Consider the following 19903-nt stretch of genomic DNA (forward strand, 5'->3'; position numbering starts at 1 on the left):
ACACTTATCCAAATTAAACTCCATCTGCCATTCATCGGTCCAATTGGTAAAGATCCTGTTGTAATCTTATACAACCTTCTTCACTATCCACTATGCCACCAATCTTGGTGACATCTGCAAACTTACCAACCATGCCTCCTACATTCTCATCCAAATCATTAATATATATAACAAATAACAGTGGACCCAGCACCGATCCCTGAGGCACACCGCTGGTCACAGGCCTCCAGTTTGAAAAACAACCCTCCACAATCACCCTTTGGCTTTGGTCGAAGCCAATTTTGTATCCAATTGGCTACCTCACCTTGGATTCCATGAGATTTAACCTTTTGCAACAACCTACCACGCAGTACCTTGTCAAAGGCCTTGCTAAAGTCCATGTAGACAACGTCGACTGCACTGCCCTCATCAACCTTCTTGGTTACCCCTTCAATAACCTCAATCAGATTGATGAGACGTGACTTTCCCCTTACAAAGCTATGCTGACTTTCCCTAATTAGCCCTTGCCTGGCTAAATGCCTGTAGATCCTGTCCCTCAGAATACCTTCGAACAATTTATCCACTACAGAAGTAAGGCTAACCGGTCTGTAGTTCCCAGGCTTATCCCTATAGCCCTTCTTAAACAAGGGCACAACATTTGCTACAATTTGGCAAACGCACCAATTCTCCCCAATAAGGTCAGAGGAACAATAATTTAGCTATTATAGGTAATTTCCCCACGCAGGCAGGCACATGAAGTCAGTTTTAACTACAGATTCAACGCTTGCAGTCATGAGAATCTATGTTCTCTGCTAGTCCCTCAGCCTCTGCACTCACTGCCCTCCAATCATCTCAATCTTTTTCTCCATATAAACTCACTCACAATCCCAGTCACTTCCTACTCCCCAGCCTCACCCATCTACTCCTCCAACAATAAGCGTGAGGAAAGCATTTCGTCAACTAGATTGAGATCATTTAACTAGCTGCCTCTACTGCTCCCCTCCCTTCCCACTGCTTCAAACCTCCACTCAGCCTCCCAGCTGCCCAAGTCCTCAACTTGCACCTTTCTCCAGTTACTCCTCTACACACCTTCTCAGAGCTCATTTTGTCCAAGAGACCCACCTCCTCCTACAGTGACCCTGTTACCCCCAAACTGATTACTCAACCCTCCCTTCCAGTTCCCCATATTAATTAACATTGCTAGTGGGTCTCTCTCCTAGGTTACTGTTGCCCCCTCCTTCAAATCTGACGACATCACTGCTCTCCCATCAAGTCACCTATCCTTAACCCCTCTGTCCCTGTAAATTAATTCTCATCTCCAACCTCTCTTTCCTCTCCAAAGACCCTGCAAGGTTTTTACATCCATAATCTGTGCCCACATTCCCGGTTTGGATCCTTCTACATCAGATTTTCTTCCCTAGCTGGTCATCAGAACTGCCCTTAATGAGTCACCAGCTCATTCCTTTGGCAGCACCTTCCAAACCCACAACCACTACCATCTTTTTTTAAAAATTCATTCATTGGATGTGGGCATTGCTGGCTGGGCCAGGATTTATTACCCATCTCTAGTTGCCCTTCAGAAGGTGGTGGTGAGCTGCCTTCTTGAACCGCTGCAGTCCCCGAGGTGTAGGTAAATGGTCAGTGCTGTTAGGGAGGGAGTCCCTGCATTTTGACCCAGTGACAGTGAAGGAACAGCGATATATTTCCAAATTAGGGTAGTGAGTGACTTGGAGGGGAACTCCAGGTGGTGGGGTTCCCACGTACCTGCTGCTCTTGTCCTTCTAGCTGGTAGTGGTCATGAGTTTGGAAGGTGTTGTCTAAGGAACCCTGGTGAGTTACTGCAGTGCATCTTGTAGATGGTACACATGATGCCCACTGTTCGTCAGTGGTGGAGGGTTTGAATGTTTGTGGAAGTGGGAGCGATCAAACAGACAGCTTTGTCCTGGATGGTGCTGAGCTTCTTGAGTATTATTGGGTCTGCATTCATCCAAGCAAGTGGAGAATATTCCATTACACTCCTGACTTGTGCCTTGTAGGCAATGGACAAGCTTTGGGGGTGTGTGGGGAAGGTCAGGTGGTGAGTTACTTGTGGTAGAATTCCTAGCCTTTGTCCTATTCTGGTAGCCACAATCTCTATATGGCTGATCCAGTTCAGTTTCTGATCAAAGGTAACTCCCAGGATGTTGATTGTGGGGAAATTCAGTGATTGTAATGCCATTGAATGTCAAGGGGCGATGGCGTAGGAAATTGCCATTGCCTGCCACTTGTGTGGCGCGAATGCAACTTGCTACTTGTCAGTCCAAGCCTGGATATTGTCCAGGTCTTGCTGCATTTGGAAACGGACTGCTTCATTATCCGAGGAGTCGCAAATAGTGCTGAACATTGTGCAGGCGCGCAGTCATCTGCAAACACTTCTGATCTTGTGATGGAAGGAAGGTTGTTATGACACAGTTGAAGGTGGTTAGGCCTAGGACACTACACTGAGGAACTCCTGCAGTGATGTCCTGGAGCTGAGGTGATTGACCTCCAACCATCACAACCATCGTTCTTTGTGCCAGGTATGACTCCAACCAGCAGAGTTTTCCCCCTGATTCCCATTGATTCCAGTTTAGTTAGCGTCCTTGATGCCACACTTGGCCAAATACTGATGTCAAGGGCAGCCACTCTCACCTCACCTCTGGCATTCAGCTCTTTTGTCCATGTTTTAACCAAGGCTGTAATGAGGTCAGGGGCGGAGTGACCCTGGTGGAACCCAAACTGAGCTTCCGTCAGCAGGTTATTGCTAAGTAAGTGCCACTTGATAGGACTGTTAATAACTCCTTCCATCACTTTTCTGATGGCGAGTAGACTAATGGGGCAGAAATTGGCTAAGTTGGATTTGTCCTGTTTCTTGTATATAGGGCTCACCTGGGCAATTTTCCATATTACCAGGTAGGTGCCAGTATTGTAGCTGTTCTGGAACAGCTTGGCTAGGGGTGTGGAAGTTCTAGAGCACAAGTCTTCAGTAATATTGCCAAAATATTGTCAGCAGCCATAACCGTTGCATTATTTAGTGCCTTCAGCCATTTCTTGATTGCACGTAGAGTGAATCGTATTAGCTGAAGACTGAATGTGATAGAAACATAGAAAATAGGAGCAGGAGGTGGCCTTTCGGCCCTTCGAGCCTGCTTCATCATGTATTATGGTCACGGCGGATCATCCAATTCAATGCTATGGACCTCGGAGGAGACCGCAATGGATCAGCCACTCTGCACTTCAGGCTGAAGACTGTTGTCTTGTCTTTTGCACATATGTGCTGGGCTCCTCCATCATTGAGGATGGGGATATTTGTGGAGCCTCCTAATCCAGTGAGTTGTTTAATTGCCCACCACCATTCACGGCTGAATGTGGCAGGACTGTATTATAGCTTCACTAGGTTGGTACCTCATTTTTTGGTTAGCCCGATGTTGCTCCTGGCTCTCCTGCACTCTTCATTGAACCAGAGTTGATCCCGTGGCTTGGTGGTAATGGTGGAGTGGGGGTATGCCGGGTCATGAGGTTGCAGATTGTGGTTGTGTATAATGCTGCTGCTGCTGATGGCCCACAGCACCTCATGGATGCACAGTCTTGAGTTGCTAGATCTGTTCGAAGTCTATCCCATTTAGCATTGCGGTAGAGCCAGACAACACGATGGAAGGTATCCTCAATGTGAAGACGGGACTTTGACTCCACAAGGATTGTGCGGTGGTCACTTCTACTGTGGGCAGATGTATCTGCAGCAGGCAGATTGGTGAGGATGAGGTCAAGTATGTTTTCAAAGCGAAAATGCTGGAAAAACTCAGCAGGTCTGGCAGCATCTGTATGGAGAGAAAAGAGCTAACGTTTCGAGTCCAGATGACCCTTTATCAACCATCTCCACCTCGGCCCGTTGATGCGGACAGGGGTGCATACGATACTTTGCTTCCTGAAGAATGACCAGCTCTTTAGTTTTGCTGATATTGCGGGAGAGATTGTTGTCGTTACACCACTCCATTGGATTCTCTATCTCCCTCCTGTATTCTGACTCATCGTTGTCCGAGATCCAACCCACTACGCTCGTGTCATCAGCAAACTTGTGGATGGAGTTGGAGCCAAATTTTGCCACGCAGTCGTGTGTGTGTATAGGAGTACTCAGCTTTGTGGGTATTGAGGATGGAGGAGCTGTTGTTCATCCTTACTGATAGTGGCCTATGGGTCACGAAATCGAGGATGCAGACCAAAGCATACAGCGTTAGTTTTCACACGCACATATCTGATGAGACCCAGCTCTACCTCATCACCATCTCGCTCAGCCCCACCACTGTCCTTGATTTGTCAGATTGCATATCCGTCATCCAGTACTGACGAATAGAAATGTCGTCCGGCTGAATAATAGGAAAAGCAAAGCCACTATCTTTGGTCCCAGCTTTGAACTTCATTCTCTAACGACCAGTTTCATTCTTCTCTCTGGCAGCTGCTAACAGTTCACTCTTATCCTCAGTATTGCATTTGACCCAGAGATGAGCTTCCGACCAGGTGTCTACTCCATCACTATTCTGCCTACTGGAACATCCACAACATGCCAGCTCCATCCTGCCTCAACCCTTCCACTGCTGAAACTCTCACTCCAGATGTGACTACTCCTACACTCTCCTGAACGACTTTCCATTTTTCACACTCGATAAATTTGAGGTCAACCAAAACTCTTGCTTCTGTATCCTTACTCGTACCCTGTCCTCGTTACTCATCACCCCTATACTCACTGACCTAAACTGGCCTCCAGTCCGGCAATTCCTCAATTTTAAAATTCTCAGGTATTTTTAATTTTCGTCCGACAAGATCGCTCTGCCCATCCAATTCTCTCCTCTTGCATTTCATCATTGGTGGCCATGCTTTTATTTGAAATTCTTGCTTGGTTTAAATTTCAAACAATGCCTGGCAGTTAATTGTCAGTCAACATCAACTGGTGTATTCTCCATGGCAACACCTCTACCAATCAGAGTCGACTTGCCAAAGAATGGCCATGCTCTTCTTATACAATATAAATTTATAGTTTCTCCTTATATATTCTTGTGATTGTCCTGATGAGTGCACAACGAAAAGCTTCAACAAAATGTATTTTTTTCAGCTAAACTAACATTCTTCTGATATTGGCTTATGGGACCTTGCTGTGCACAAAACTGCTTTCTGTGTTCACCTGCATGATAGTCACTGTACATTAAAGTTCATTGTAATTCATCACGTGAAGAACGTATACAACATTTGATACCTGATAAGGCACTATTTTCCATTTATGGAATTTTACCCACAAGTACATTTTTAAAAATGAAAAAAAGGCCAGTATTTATAAGAGCTCTTCTCAGACCTCAGTCAGAACATTCCAGAATGCCATGCAAGAGTCTGTTTTAGGGATGCTGCTTGAGGTATCTAGATTTGTCAGAACACTGGGAAAATATCCCAATTCTTCCTTGAATAGTGTCAGAGGAGCGTTTACACCCTCTCAAGAAGGCAGGCAAAGTCTCAGGCAAAAAGATGGCACCTCTGACAGTGTAGCACCCAGTCAGTACTGCAGCGGATTATGTGCTCAAGTCTCTGGATTGGGGCTTTAACTCAAAAATCTTTGGACTCGGAGGCAAGAATGCTACAAAAAGAGGTACGGATGACACAGGCATGATGGGTGCAAATGAACCATCAAGAACACCAGGATTCATTGGGGGGGGGGGGGAAGGACAGTGGCGCAGTGGTTAGCACTGCTGCCTCGCGGCACTGAGGACCTGGGTTCGATCCTGGCCCCGGGACACTGTCCGTGTAAAGTTTGCACATTCTCCCTGTGTCTGTGTGGGTCTCACCCCCAGAACCCAAAGATGTGCAGGGTAGGTGGATTGGCCATGCTAAATTGCCCCTTAATTGGAAATTTAAAAAAAGATTAAAAGAAATTAAAAGAAAGAACACCAGGATTCACAATGCTTTTCTTATTGTTCCTGCCATATGGGACCCACACATCGCCAAACAGGGTCAGAGTCAGGATGAACATGGAGAGACAATGTAAAATGGAGAGTACAATTCTAAAAGGGGTGGTGGAGCAGAGAGGCATGGGTGGATATGGGCAGAAGTCATTGAAGGTGGCAGGACAGGTTGAGAGAACGGTTAGTAAAGCATATAGTATCCTAGACTAAGAGGCATAGAGTACAAGAACTAAAATTTTACACTGAACTTGTTCAAGTCACTAGTTTGGCCTCAGCTGTAGTACTGCATACAGTTCTGGGCTCCACACTTCAGGAAAGATGTGAAGGCATTGGAGAGAGTGCAGGAAAGATTCACAAGATGGTTTAGGGGTAAAGAACTTCAGTTATGAAGGTAGGTTGGTGAAGTTGGGATTGTTTTCCTTGGAGGAAAGGAGAATTGTATGAGGTCTTTAAAATCATGAAGGGTCTGGACAGAGCAGATAGGGAGAAACCGTTCCCACTCGTGAAAGGGTCGAAAACAAGGGGGCACAGATTTAAAATGACAGAAGAAGCAAAAGGGAGATGAGAAAAAGCTTTTTAGCTAAACAAGCTTTTTAGCTATGGTCTGGAATGCACTGCCTGAGAGGGTGGTGGAGGCAGTTTAATCAAAACGTTTAAGAGGGCAGTAGATGGTTATGTGAAGAGGAAGAATGTACAGGGAGACGGTAGGAGAATGGCACTAAGTGAATTGTTCATTTGGAGAGCCAGTGCCAACACGATGGGCCGAATGGCCTCGTTCTGCGCAGCTACAATTCTGAAATTTTATGGAAAAACCTTTGAACCAATAACCTTGCATCCTTACGATGAGATTCACACATGTAGTTTAAGCATTAGTCCCAGCATCAAGTTGGAAACCATTTTGTGACCAGCAGAGCATTAATCATTATAGGAAGGAATACAGGCCACTTGGCCCATCCTATACGTGCTGGATCTGTGAAAAAGAAGTTGCGCTTATTCCCATATCTCTGCTTTTTGCCTGTAACCCGTACGTTCCTCACCTTCATGGACTTGTCCAACTGCCTTCAGTGCCTTTTCATGTTGAGCATCCCAGATCCCAACAATTTTCCCAAGTGCAAATATTTCTCCTCACCTCCCATCTTGATATTTGGCCAACGATTTTCAATCTCTGACCTCTGCTTTTTGACCAACTCGGCACACGGAATAGTTTTTTTCCCCTCAATCTACCCAATCAAAATCTCTCAACAGCTTAAAAGCCTATAATAGGTTTCCTCTTAACAGAAGGTCAGTCTGAACTTTTCTAACCTTTCCACATAGCTGAAATCTCACATTGCTGGTAATATTCTGGAAACCTTCCTCTGTACCCTGACTAAGGCCTTTACATCTTTCCTGAAGTATGTGGCACAGAACTGTCCACAAGACCCCGACTGAGGCCTAACCAGTGATTAATAAAGTTCTAGCACGATCACTTTGCTTTTATATTTTATTCCGCTATTTATAAACCTAAGTAGCCCACATGCTTTTTAATCACCTTATCAACTTGCCCTGTCGTTTTAAAGATTTGCGTTAATAGACACCAAGGTCTCACTGCTCATTACACTTTTCAAAATTGTGCTATTAATATATTAGTCTTCCCAAAGTGAATCACTTCACACTTCTCCACATTAAACTCCATCTGCCATACTTCAGTTAATTTAACCAACCTACGGGTGTTGCCCTGAAGCCTGTTAAGCATCCGCATCTCTCTCCCTTATGTAGCTGAGCGGAAGGTGCAGCAAAGGGACCAATTCTTTCAGCTTCCATGTAGCATCTCCCCACAGGCTGAAATCGAGAGGCTGTCACGCAGGTTTGGGCACAAAGACACTGCACAGCATGGCACTTTATCTGAATAAAGAATTCCAGCAACCTTTCCTTGCACCAGTTGTTAAGCCAATCAATGGTCTTACTGAAGGACGAAAACTTTGCAATGGGAGACAAACTCAGTATACCACCAAGCAAGCGTAAAGTGTGCTCGACCAGACAGAAAAAAAAAAGCCAGCTCCCCACGGCAGCAGCAAAACAGGAAAGGAAAAAAGCAGGCCGCTTTCACGTCAGAAAGAAAACCCACCACCACTTTGCATACCATCACCCACCCAGAGAGAATTCAAACAAAAAAGCAACCCACGCTAACGGACGCTTCGGGATTAAGCTGCTCCTGTGTCGCACTGTCTGCCACAGTGTGTTCGTTCCGGTCATGCTCAAATAGCTCAGTTGGTGTTAGAAACGATTGCATACAGATTGGACAGATGAACCCCTGGAAAAAGTGTTAACTTTCAGAAGTATAGTTGTGATTAAGAGCAAGATCAAACACAATAACTCGTAACATTATCAACAACTCTGAAGGCAACACACAGGCACAAAATGCACACAAGAGTTTTGACCACGCTAGAGAAGTGGATGAAACTCCATTTTGCAGACATGCTTAAAAAAAAGCTTGAAAGATGAACACTTTTGTTCCCTCGAGTCGTGTAATGAATGAGCAATACATGCTGGCATGACAACATTAGAGATAGGCCATTCAGAAGTGAAATCACGAAGCACCTTCACTCACAAAGGGTAATAGAATGTGGAGTTATTTCCCCCAAAGGGCTCTGTACGATGGGAGACACAGAAAATTGCAAGTCCCAAGGTTGGTAAGACTTCTGTTAGGGGAACAGTATTGAAGGATACAGAGCAAAGGATGGTCAATGGAAATGAGATACAGGGCAGCCATGATCAAACTGAATGGTGGTACAGGCTTGAGGGGCTGAATAGCCCCCTCCTATCACTACACAGATTAACAGCCTTAACTTGATGAGTCACACTTAGGGGAAAGTCACATCCTGAAGGGAGTCGGTGAAATAGAGACAAATCACCTCAATAAAGGGCTAGAGCCTGCCTCAACGTGCAGGAGTCTGCACCAGGGTCTTGTCTCCGGGTGCTCAGACTCTACCCTGCTTTTGTCCATTTCCATTCCAACTCTGACATACCCGTCAGTGCATCTGGTCAGTCTCTCTCCCTGGTATGGAATTCACTGTATTGCTTACTATAAAGACCTTAGCTGTCCAATCATCTCCTGTTTACTTTCTTTCAAATGCACTGCAAATCACACAACATGGATTATTCTTGTTCCCCCAAACGTTCGTCCATTTTATTCTAATACTTGTTCCCCCCACCCAAAGTGTTAACATATCTGAACGGGTGCAGACTGAGCTATGGCGCATCTCTAAACCTATTTTGGGTTTCGAATCAGACTGCCAGCATTTGCAGCTTTTTCACCCCCATTCTCATATCTCTCAGCGTTTGTTCATCAAGCAGGCCTGGCAAGCCTGTCACCTACCTTCATTCCCAACTGGTAACCGGTCAGTGCCATGGAATGGGTTCCATGGGCGGACGGAAATGCATTTAATATGATTTAAGTTACATAAGGGCAGCACGGTAGCATTGTGGATAGCACAATTGCTTCACAGCCCCGTGTGTGCGTGGGTTTCCTCCGGGTGCTCCGGTTTCCTCCCACAGTGCAAAGATGTGCAGGTTAGGTGGATTGGCCATGATAAATTGCCCTTAGTGTCCAAAGTTGCGCTTAGTGTTGGGTGGGGTTACTGGGTTACAGGGGATAGGGTGGAGGTGTTGTGTAGGGTGCTCTTTCCAAGAGCCGGTGCAGACTTGATGGGCCGAATGGCCTCCTTCTGCACTGTAAATTCTATGTAAATAACTTAAATGTCCTAATTTTAATGGACCAGCAATAATGACCCTTCCTTATGCTTAGATTGAAGAAACAAAGAAACAGGGATAGGCCGTACACCCCTTGAGCCTGTTCCATTATTCAATGAGATTATGGCTGATCGCTATCAACTCCATTTTTCCACCTTGGTTTCATAACGCTTTAAACAACCCTGTCGATCAAAAACCTATCAATCCAAGTTTTGAAACTTTCACCAGATCCTCAGCATCCACAGTCTTTTTTTTTGGGGGGGGGGGGGTAAAACTACCTTATCAAACCCAATTCATAAAAATTGAAGGAGAACAAAACTGGTCAGACCATCCGGTCACTATCCTCTCAAGGGCAATGAGAGCTGGACAATGTACCTTGGCCTTGCCCACAACACTCACATCTCAAAGTGAATGGAGTAGAAAAGTGCTTCCTGATACCACCTATAAATGGGCACTGTTATGAATCCGGACCACAACCTCAATTTTGGTTAAGATCCCAGATTAGAACCTAATCTACTTGCATTTGGTAAAACTGTGAGGAAATGTTTCTGCACCACAGGAGTGATAACACTGACCAGTATAATGAAACAACTTTAATTTGAACACAGAATTAGGCACATAAAATCCTCATGGAATCCCTACAGTACAGAAGGATGCCATTTGTCCCATCAAGTTTGCGCCGGGCCTCCGAAAGAGCACTCTACCTCGGCCCACTCCCCCACTCTGTACCCATAACCCTTTGACCCCACCTAACCTTTGAAAACTGAGGGGCAATTAGAACATGGCCAATCCACCTACCCCGCACATCCTTGAACTGCGGGTGGAAACCGGACCACCCGAAGGAAACCCACTCAGACACGGAGAGAATGTGCAAACTCTACATGGTCACCCAAGGCCGAAATTGAACCATGCTCCCTGGAGCTGTGAGGCAGCAGTGCTAGCCACTGTGCCACCCGACAACAAAGAAATAGCTTTACAGTCAACAGGTACAGCATCTTAACTTGCTTCCAGACTTCTGCCTCTGCATTCCAATGAAGCAAACACTTATGTATAAAGGTAACAACCAGGTTTTACTTGCTTTTCTACGTGCGGAGTCCCGGAAGAGACAAAACCATTTTTAGGACCAGCTGAAAACCTTCTGCTCAGCTTAAGAGTTCTGGCAGCAGCTACCTTTTCCAGACAGACCTGGCCACTCCCATTAGTTGCACTCAAAGCACACAGCATTCTTTTGGCCCTTGTTTCAAGATGTGCCTTGATTTGTTATAGCCAGGCTCAAGCCATTACAACATTGCATTAGCTCTCTATTTGCAAGCAGGTAAAATGGCTTTTAATAGCTATTACCAAAACACTTCCCTGCAAAAATCACTGATTATTCCTCTTTTAGCAGGCATACAGTCTGTAAGCATTTAAACCCAGGTTTTAATAATATTACTGCAAAAAACGCAAAATATAAAATATGATAATTTCTTATGTTCATCACAGCCACACTATATTTAAGGTTATATTCTCTAGTTCTGGATTCTCTCAGACAAAATAGTTTTGGTCTATCTACTCTTGAAAAATCTTTTATCCGTTTTAAATAACCTCAATACAATTCTCCCTCATGTCTGTGGTTGAACGTATACAAATCTAGTCTATGAAACATTTCAACCCTTTCAGAAGATCTATTGCAGCAAGGAGTAAAAAGGCTTCAAACAGCTGGCTTTGAAAGAATTAAATATAGTTTCACAGTTACTTACCTCAGAACCACCTTCATCGTTGATTTCTACAGCAGGTGCTGCTGTTACTGGGCTGTCCGGGTCAGAGTTCGCAGAGCCGAGAGAAGTCTGTGAAAAAAGGAAAACATTGCTGGGTTGGATTCAATGAATGTTATCCTCTAAAAGTCACCTGCGGTGGCGAAGTGGTTAGCACTTCTGTCTCACGCTGCCGAGGACCCAGGTTCAATCCCAATCATGGGTCACTGTCTGTGCAGAGTTTGCATAATCTCCCCACGTCTGCCTGGGTCTCAACCCCCACAAACCAAAATGATGTGCAGGGTAGGTGGATTGGCCACATTAAATGGCCCCTTATTCGGAAAAAAAGAATTGGGTACTCCAAATTTATTTATTTTTTAATTTAAGAAAAAATAAAAGTCACCAGTGTGGGAGGTGACTCACACCAGGCCAACCCAGGCGAGAATCATGCAGGCTCAAAACTATCCCTCTCTCCAGCATCCAAAAGTTCCCTCTGCTGCAGACTTCCTGATCCCAGGGGCACAGTCAAAGGATACGAGTGCTGCCTAGTCTTCCACTAACAATTGATGGCCAGTCAGACATGACAGCTCACTTCATGAGTGCGACTACAATCCAAAACCCACGCTGAAGGGTAACTGTTAGCCTAAGCAGGTCTCCGACTACTCCATGATGGGGCAGACAACCATCTCCACCAACTCTTAAGGGGATCCAAAATGCCCGACAACTCAATTGCCCGTGGATAATTTACTTGAAAAAAAACCCACTCCATTTGAACAGCGTCTTTATGACCTCCCATATCCCAAAGTCCTTTAGGATCATTGAAGTACTTTTTAAGTGTAAGGAACTTGGTAGCCAATTTGCACAGGAGATCCCTTAAACAGCCATGTGGATAAAGACCAGATAATTCCTCTCAGTGGTGTTAGGTAAGACAGCAGGGAGAAATGTTCTTTTCTGAAATAGTACCATGAGATTTTTTACATCCACCCGAGAGGACAGAAAGTGTCTCAGTTCAATGTCTCATTTGAAAGAAGGCACTTCTGTGTTCCCAAGCACTGCCCTGAAACATCAGCCTGGACGTTGTGCTTAAATAGGACTTGAACCTAGGACCTTCTGACTAAAGAGGCAAGTGTTAACCGCCTGAGCCAAGGCGATCACCTCACCAGCAGTCTGTGCTTCCTTTAAAGGAGGGGATTTTTGATTGACATTGTTGCTTTTTGAGCAATAGAACCATGGAGTGAACAAGCATTTAGCATTGACTAGCAACTGAAATGTTAATCAATTCCACTTAAATGAACACTTTATCACCGAAAGCATTGGATCGATGAAGGGATAGGTTATAATTAGAAGGTTAATTTTCTAAATGTATTCCAGTAATTTTCCACCAAATCAAGAAAGTGCGATATTAGCACTTCCTTCACAATTGAAGTTCAAGGACAGCTAAGAAATGTTTAACTGAATTCTTTAAAGAATTCTCCAGTTAATTTTAACAAGTGAACATTCTGCAGCCAGACTTCCAAACATCACAAGTCAGCTGGAAAGAGTAAGCTGGTTGGGTTTTAACGTCGCACTTGGAAAGATTTCAAGTCACTTCAATTATAGAATCCATAGAATCCCTACAGTGCAGAAGGAGGCCAATCAGTCCATTGAGTCTGCACGACCCTCCGAAAGAGCATCCTACTTAGCCCCACTTCCCCGCCCTATCCCCGTACCCCACCGAACCTAAACATCTTTGGACACTAAGGAGCAATTTTGGCATGGTCAATCCACCTAACCTGCACATCTTTGAACTAGTCCAATGAACTAGTTGTACTTGATCTATAAATTACACTGAACACACCCACTAACATTTTTTTTCACGGTTTATAATCCAGGCTGATTCTTCAGTGCGGTACTGAGGCCAGAGGTAACATCTTTTAGATGCGATGTAAAGCCAAGGTCTGTCAATCCTCTCAAGAGGGCGTGAAAAACCTCACTGCACTATTTGTTTGAAGGATAACTATTGCAGGACAACAGGGATAATCACCCTCCTCTTTTTGAAAGTACTACCATGGGACTTTTTGCATCCATCGGAAAGGGTAGACAGGTCCTCAGCAAGACAAAGGCTGGACTTTCATCCTCGAAGAGGGTAGGAGTTGGGAAATGTCCCACCACCTTTGCAGAAAGGGATAGAAAATGGAGGAGTTTCATTCTGGGCTGTGGGGGAGGTTGGCAATATCAGGCGTCAGGCCCATCACCATTGGAAAGAGGTTGGAGACAGTTGAGGGTGCCATGGCTGGCTGTGTAGTGGTCCATCTTAGTATGTGGGAGTTTGTCCCAGTTAAAATGGCAGCAAAAGAAAGACCAGCTTTCTAACCCTCACATCCCTGCACACCTCCCCATACCCAACCCATGACCCCACTTCAATCCCTCCATGCTAAGTCCCACCCACTGCCATGGCCCCTCAAAGCTGCAATGCCAAGCTACGGCAAGTCTATTCACCCACTGTGCAGAACTATGAACCCTATAGTAACAATATGATGTGTGAAAAAGCTTTAAAAAATTCATTCACTACTTTCCAAATTCGTAAAATAATTGTTTTTACTTTAGCGATAGAAAAATGTCAATTATCCAAATCCTTTAAAGTAGCAATACCAGAAACTGCAGGCATTTGACACATTTATCTTATGTGCATAAATCCTGTTCCATTAACAAAATCAATCACAGATGCTGTCAATCAAGCTATGTTTTCTCTGAGATGCAGCTGTTTCAACAGAGTAATGGAGGTCTGGGCTCCCAGCCAAGCATCCATAATTCAGCTTGGTCATGGTGAAGAATGATGTGGAGATGCCAGCGTTGGACTGGGGTGGGCAGAGTAAGAAGTCTTACAACAACAGGTTAAAGTCCAACAGGTTTGTTTCGAATCACTAGCTTTCGGAGCGCAGTTCCTTCATCAGGTGAAGAATGGTTGCTGAAGTGGATGCTTCAAACGTGTTGAACCATATTCACGGAGGAGTGGGTGCTTCAGGAAGGGCAGGGTGGGGTGGAAGAGAACGGAAGACCACCACACCTGGAATTAAACTAAGCTGTACTACAACCTGACTTATAAATTCTACCATTTCTCCCAATCGAACAAAAGAGGTACCCGAGAAGGTGCAAACAAGATTTCCAGGGCTGATGCCAGACCCAAGAGGATATACTTATCAGGATAGATTAAAGAAGCTGGGGCTCTTTTCTCTGAAAGAGAAGGCTGAGAGGCTGACTCGTTAAAGGTTTTTAAAGAACTCCATTCACCGCTTAGTCCTGCAGCTGTTAGTCTGACTCTAATTGAGAAATCCAACATTAAGGTAGTTCTCAACTCTCCTCAATGAATCCACATAAGTGTTGCTCAAGATCTCAGATCCACAGAAACTTTGCCTTCAAAATCAACAATGTCTGTCGCATACCATCACTGCAAAGCCGCATTTTAATCATATTCTGCAAACTGTCATGAGAATGTCACTTTAAGAAATGTTCGTCTGCTCATGTTACTGCAGTGATGTCAGAGTGTGGGTGGAGCGGAGCTCTGGCTCTGTTTTTTAGTTTCACTTCAGGAAAAGCTTGGGTGTACCTGTGTCTTTTTGGTTTTATTTTCAGTGTTGGAGCTGAAGCCAGGCAAAGCAGGTGTACTGTTGTTCTCTCTGCCATGAAAAGACTATCTCTTGATCATTTGGTGAATTCAGAATTATAAATGTTCTCAGTAGTGACTTTAACCTGATGTGCTTCTGTTAAAGGTTTTGTTTTTAAGTCTTCTGGATGTTAAAAGGGCAGCTTACAGATTACTTAGTGTTGTATTCTTTGGGGGTTGTATTTGAATTAATGGTTGCTAAGATGTTCACTGTTTGTTTCAAAAAGGTTAACTTGGTTCATAGAATAAACATTGTTTTGCTTTAAAAAATACTTTTCCATTTCTGCTGTACCACACCTGTCGAGTGGGCCGTGTGCTCCCCATACCATAATCTATTAATAGTTGTGGGTCAGGTGAGAGGCTGACTCGTTAAAGGTTTTTAAATAACTACATTCACCGCTTTGTCCTGTAGCTGTTAGTCTGACTCTAATTGAGAAATCCAACATTAAGGTAGTTCTCAAACCTCCTCAATTAATCCACACAAGTGTTGCTTAAGATCTCAGATCCACAGAAACTCTGCCTTCAAAATCAACAACGTCGGTCGCATACCATCACTGCAAAGCCCCATTTTAATCATATTCTGCAAACACCATTTATAAAATATCAAAGAACATATACACACAGGATTGGAATGAGAAAACTATCTAGCCCACCATGTAGTCAAGAGTGCAAGTGACCGTTCCATGCAACACAGCAACAATTTCAGTTGGTTTAAGCCAGCCCACCTCCGCAATCTCAAATCAAACACTTTTATTCCTGATAATGCTGACTTGCTAGAATGCCAAGCAGAGCATTTGAGCGCATCAACAATGATGGGCTGCAGTTATACTGCAAGTGGTGCAAATTCAGGCCAGAGTGAAGCGGACTCCGAGGGGAGGGAAAGGTGCAGGTCTCTCATCAGAGGGTTTGAGTGGATGTGTGTGGAGCGGCGGGCCGAACCAAAAACATATCGATTAAAATGTCACAGTCCATCTGGGTTGTCACGGCTGTGTGCCTCAACTGCATCCTCAGTACTTGTAAAATCTGAGTGTAAATTCTCATCAATCAACAGATACAAAGTGCAAGAATGTATCCTGTGATTTGCACATTCTCCTGATGCACCTCCCACAACCCCAACCCCCAGCGAAGCTCATCCTCCCCAATCACTTTCTACCCTATGTCATTAAAAGTCAATTCCAGCAGAGTTAACTCACCACCTCTTGAGTATCAGCCCATTGTAACACAAAGAATAAACACATTTATATGGTGCCTTCTTGGCTTGGAAGGTGCTGTCAAAGGAGGCTTAGCGTGTTTCTGCATTGAATCTTGTGTATTATACAAACTGCTGCACTGTGCATCAGTGGTGGAGCGAGTGAATGTTTAAAATGGCAAATAGAAACATTGAAAATAGGAGGAGGCCAGTCAGCCCTTCGAGCCTGCTCCGCCATTCTTTCTGATCATACTGATCATCCAACTCAATAGCCTATTCCCTGCTTTCCCCCCATATCCTTTGACCCCCCTTTACCCTAAGTGCTATATCTAACAGCTCCTTGAAAAATTACAATGCTTTGGCCTCAACTGTGGGGTGGCACGATAGCACAGTGGTTAGCACTGTTGCTTCACAGCGCCAGGGGCCCCAGTTCAATTCCTGGCTTAGGTAACCCTCTGTGCGGAGTCTGCATGTTCTCCCGGTGTCTGCGTGCGTTTCATCCGGGTGCTCCGGTTTCCTCCCACAAGTCCCAAAAGATGTGCTGTTCGGTGATTTGGACATTCTGAATTCTCCCAGTGTACCCGTACAGGCGTCATCGTGTGGCGCCCAGGGGCTTTTCACAGTAACTTAATTGCAGTGTTAATGTAAGTCTACTTGTGACACTAAGAAAAATTCTTGATAACGAATTCCACATTCCGACCACTCTCTGGGTGAAGAAATTTCTCATCTCTGTCCTAAATGGTCTAACCCGTATACTCAGACTGTGACCCCTGGTTCTGGACACACCCACCATCGGGAAAAACGTTCCTCCATACACCCGATCTAGTCCTGTTAGAATTTTATAAGTTTCTATGAGATTCCCCTCATTCTTCTGAACTCCAGCCAATACAATCCTAATCGATTCAATCCCACCTCATACGTCCGTCCTGCCATCCCAGGATTCAGTCTGGTAAACCTTCGCTGCACTCCCTGTATAGCAAGAACCTCCTTCCTCAGATAAGGAGACCAAAACTGCACACAATATTCCAGGAGTGGCCTCACCAAGACCCCTGTATAAGACCTCCCTGCTCCTGTACGCGAATTCTCTCGCAATGAAGGCCAACGTACTATTTGCCTTCTTTACCACCTGCTGTACCTGCATGCTTACCTTCAGTGACCGGTGTATAAGGACACCTGGGTCTCATTGCACATTCCCCTCTCCTAATTTATGGCCATTCAGATAATAGTCTGCCTTTGCTACCAAAGTGGATAACCTTGCATTTCTCCAAATTATACTGCAACGGCCATTCATTTGCTCACTCACTCATCTTGTCCAAATTACACTGAAGGATCCCTGCATTCTCCTCACAGCTCACCCTCCCACCCAACTTGGTGTCATTTGCAAATTCGGAGATATTACATTTTGTTCCCTCATCAAAATCATTAATATATGTTGTGAATAACTGGGGTCCCAACATCAATCCCTGCGGTATCCCACTAGTCACTGCCTGCCAATTTGGAAAAGGCCCATTAATTCCTACTCTTTGTTTCCTGTCTGTCAACCAGTTTTCTATCCATCTCAATATATTACCGCAAATCCCATGTGCTTTAATTTTACAAACTAATCTATGAAGTGGAACTTTGTCAAAAGCCTTTTGAAAGTCCAAATGTTCCACATCCACTGGCTCCCCCTCATCAACTCTACTAATTACATCCTCAAATAATTCCAGTAGATTTGTCGAGCATGATTCCTCCTTCATAAATCCATTCTGACTCTGTCCGATCATACCACTATTTTCTAAGTGCTTTGCTATGAAATCTTTGATAATGGATTCTAGAATTTCCCCACTACCGAGTTCAGGCTGACTTGTGTACAATTCTCTGTTTTCTCTCTACCTCCCTTTTAAATACTGGAGTTACAGTAGCTACCCTCCAATCTGCAGTAACTGTTCCAGAGTCTAGAGAGTCCTGGAAGATGACCACCAATGCATCCACTATTTCTAGAGCCACTTCCTTAAGTACTCTGGGATATAGATATCAGGCCCAGGGGATTTATAGCCTTCAATCACATCAATTTCCCCAACACCATTTCTCTACTAATATTGATCTCCTTCAGTTCCTCCCTCTCACTAAACCCTGCATTCTGGTATCTGATTTGTGTCCTCATTTGTGAAGACAGAACCAAAGTATGTAAATAGTTGCTCAGCCATATTTTGCCCCCTGTAAGGGACCTAACATTTGTTTTCATCAATCTTTATCTCTTCACGTACCTATAGAAACTTTTAGTCTGTTTTTATTTACCCTGTAAGCTTTCTCTCATACTCTTATTTTCCCCTTCTTAATCAATCCCTTTCTGCTCCTTTCCAAAATGCTCCCAATCCTCAGACCTGTTGTTTTTCTTGGCCAATTTGTATGCTTTTTCCTTGGATCGAATACTACCTCTAATTTCCCTTGTAAGCCATGGAATGGCTATCTTTCCCGTTTTACTTTTGTGCCAGACAGGAAGTAATTGTTGCAGTTTCCCCCTGCGGTCCTTGAATGTTTGCCATTGCCGATCCACTGTCATCCCTTTAAGTAACATTCCCCAATTGATCAAAACCAACTGAGGGGGACTTCCGGGTGCGGCGATGACCAGCTGAGTCGCACGTTTCGGCAGCTCCCGGTGAAACGGACTTTTGGGCTCTTGATAGGAGCCCCAACGGCAATTTTTTTTTTAAATTAAATATTTTATTGAAAATTTTTGGTCAACCAACACAGTACATTGTGCATCCTTTACACAATATTATAACAACACAAATAACAATGACCTATTTTATAAACAAAAAATGAATAAATAATAAATAACAAAAATGAAAACTAGCCCTAATTGGCAACTGCCTTGTCACAAGTAACACTCTCCAAAAATATAATTTAACAGTCCAATATATAATTATCTGCAGCAACGACCTATACATACTATACAGTATATATTAACAACCCTGAGAGTCCTTCTGGTTCCTCTCCCCCCCCCCCCCCCCGCCACCCACCCCCGATCCTGGGCTGCTGCTGCTGCCTTCTTTTTCCCATTCCGTCTATCTTTCTGCGAGGTATTCGACGAACGGTTGCCACCGCCTGGTGAACCCTTGAGCCGACCCCCTTAGGACGAACTTAATCCGCTCTAGCTTTATAAACCCCGCCATGTCATTTATCCAGGTCTCCACCCCCGGGGGCTTGGCTTCTTTCCACATTCGCAATATCCTGCGCCAGGCTACTAGGGACGCAAAGGCCAAAACATCGGCCTCTTTCGCCTCCTGCACTCCCGGCTCTTGTGCAACCCCAAATATAGCCAACCCCCAGCTTGGTTCGACCCGGACTCCTACTACTTTTGAAAGCACCTTTGTCACCCCCATCCAAAACCCCTGTAGTGCCGGGCATGACCAAAACATATGGGTATGATTCGCTGGGCTTCTCGAGCACCTCGCACACCTATCCTCCACCCCAAAAAATTTACTGAGCCGTGCTCCAGTCATATGTGCCCTGTGTAATACCTTAAACTGAATCAGGCTTAGCCTGGCACACGAGGACGACGAGTTTACCCTGCTTAGGGCATCTGCCCACAGCCCCTCCTCGATCTCCTCCCCCAGCTCTTCTTCCCATTTCCCTTTTAGTTCATCTACCATAGTCTCCCCTTCGTCCCTCATTTCCCTAT

At 44.7% G+C, this 19903-nt stretch overlaps 1 protein-coding gene across 2 annotated transcripts in view; it reads right to left on the reverse strand.

Moving 5' to 3' along the window:
• eea1 (early endosome antigen 1) overlaps positions 1-19903 on the reverse strand; it is a 174742-nt gene that overhangs the window by 145174 nt on the left and 9665 nt on the right. Inside the window, exons 2-3 of one of the 2 annotated variants that reach the window (XM_072471862.1) lie at positions 11411-11497; positions 8104-8232 (exon numbers count right to left, since the gene is read on the reverse strand). In XM_072471862.1, the coding sequence (XP_072327963.1) occupies positions 8104-8232; positions 11411-11497 (216 nt within the window). The remainder of the gene's footprint in view (positions 1-8103; positions 8233-11410; positions 11498-19903) is intronic. The other variant, XM_072471863.1, reaches the window with a different exon arrangement.

Source organism: Scyliorhinus torazame, chromosome 13 (assembly GCF_047496885.1).
Source record: "Scyliorhinus torazame isolate Kashiwa2021f chromosome 13, sScyTor2.1, whole genome shotgun sequence".
Lineage (NCBI taxonomy): Eukaryota > Metazoa > Chordata > Chondrichthyes > Carcharhiniformes > Scyliorhinidae > Scyliorhinus > Scyliorhinus torazame.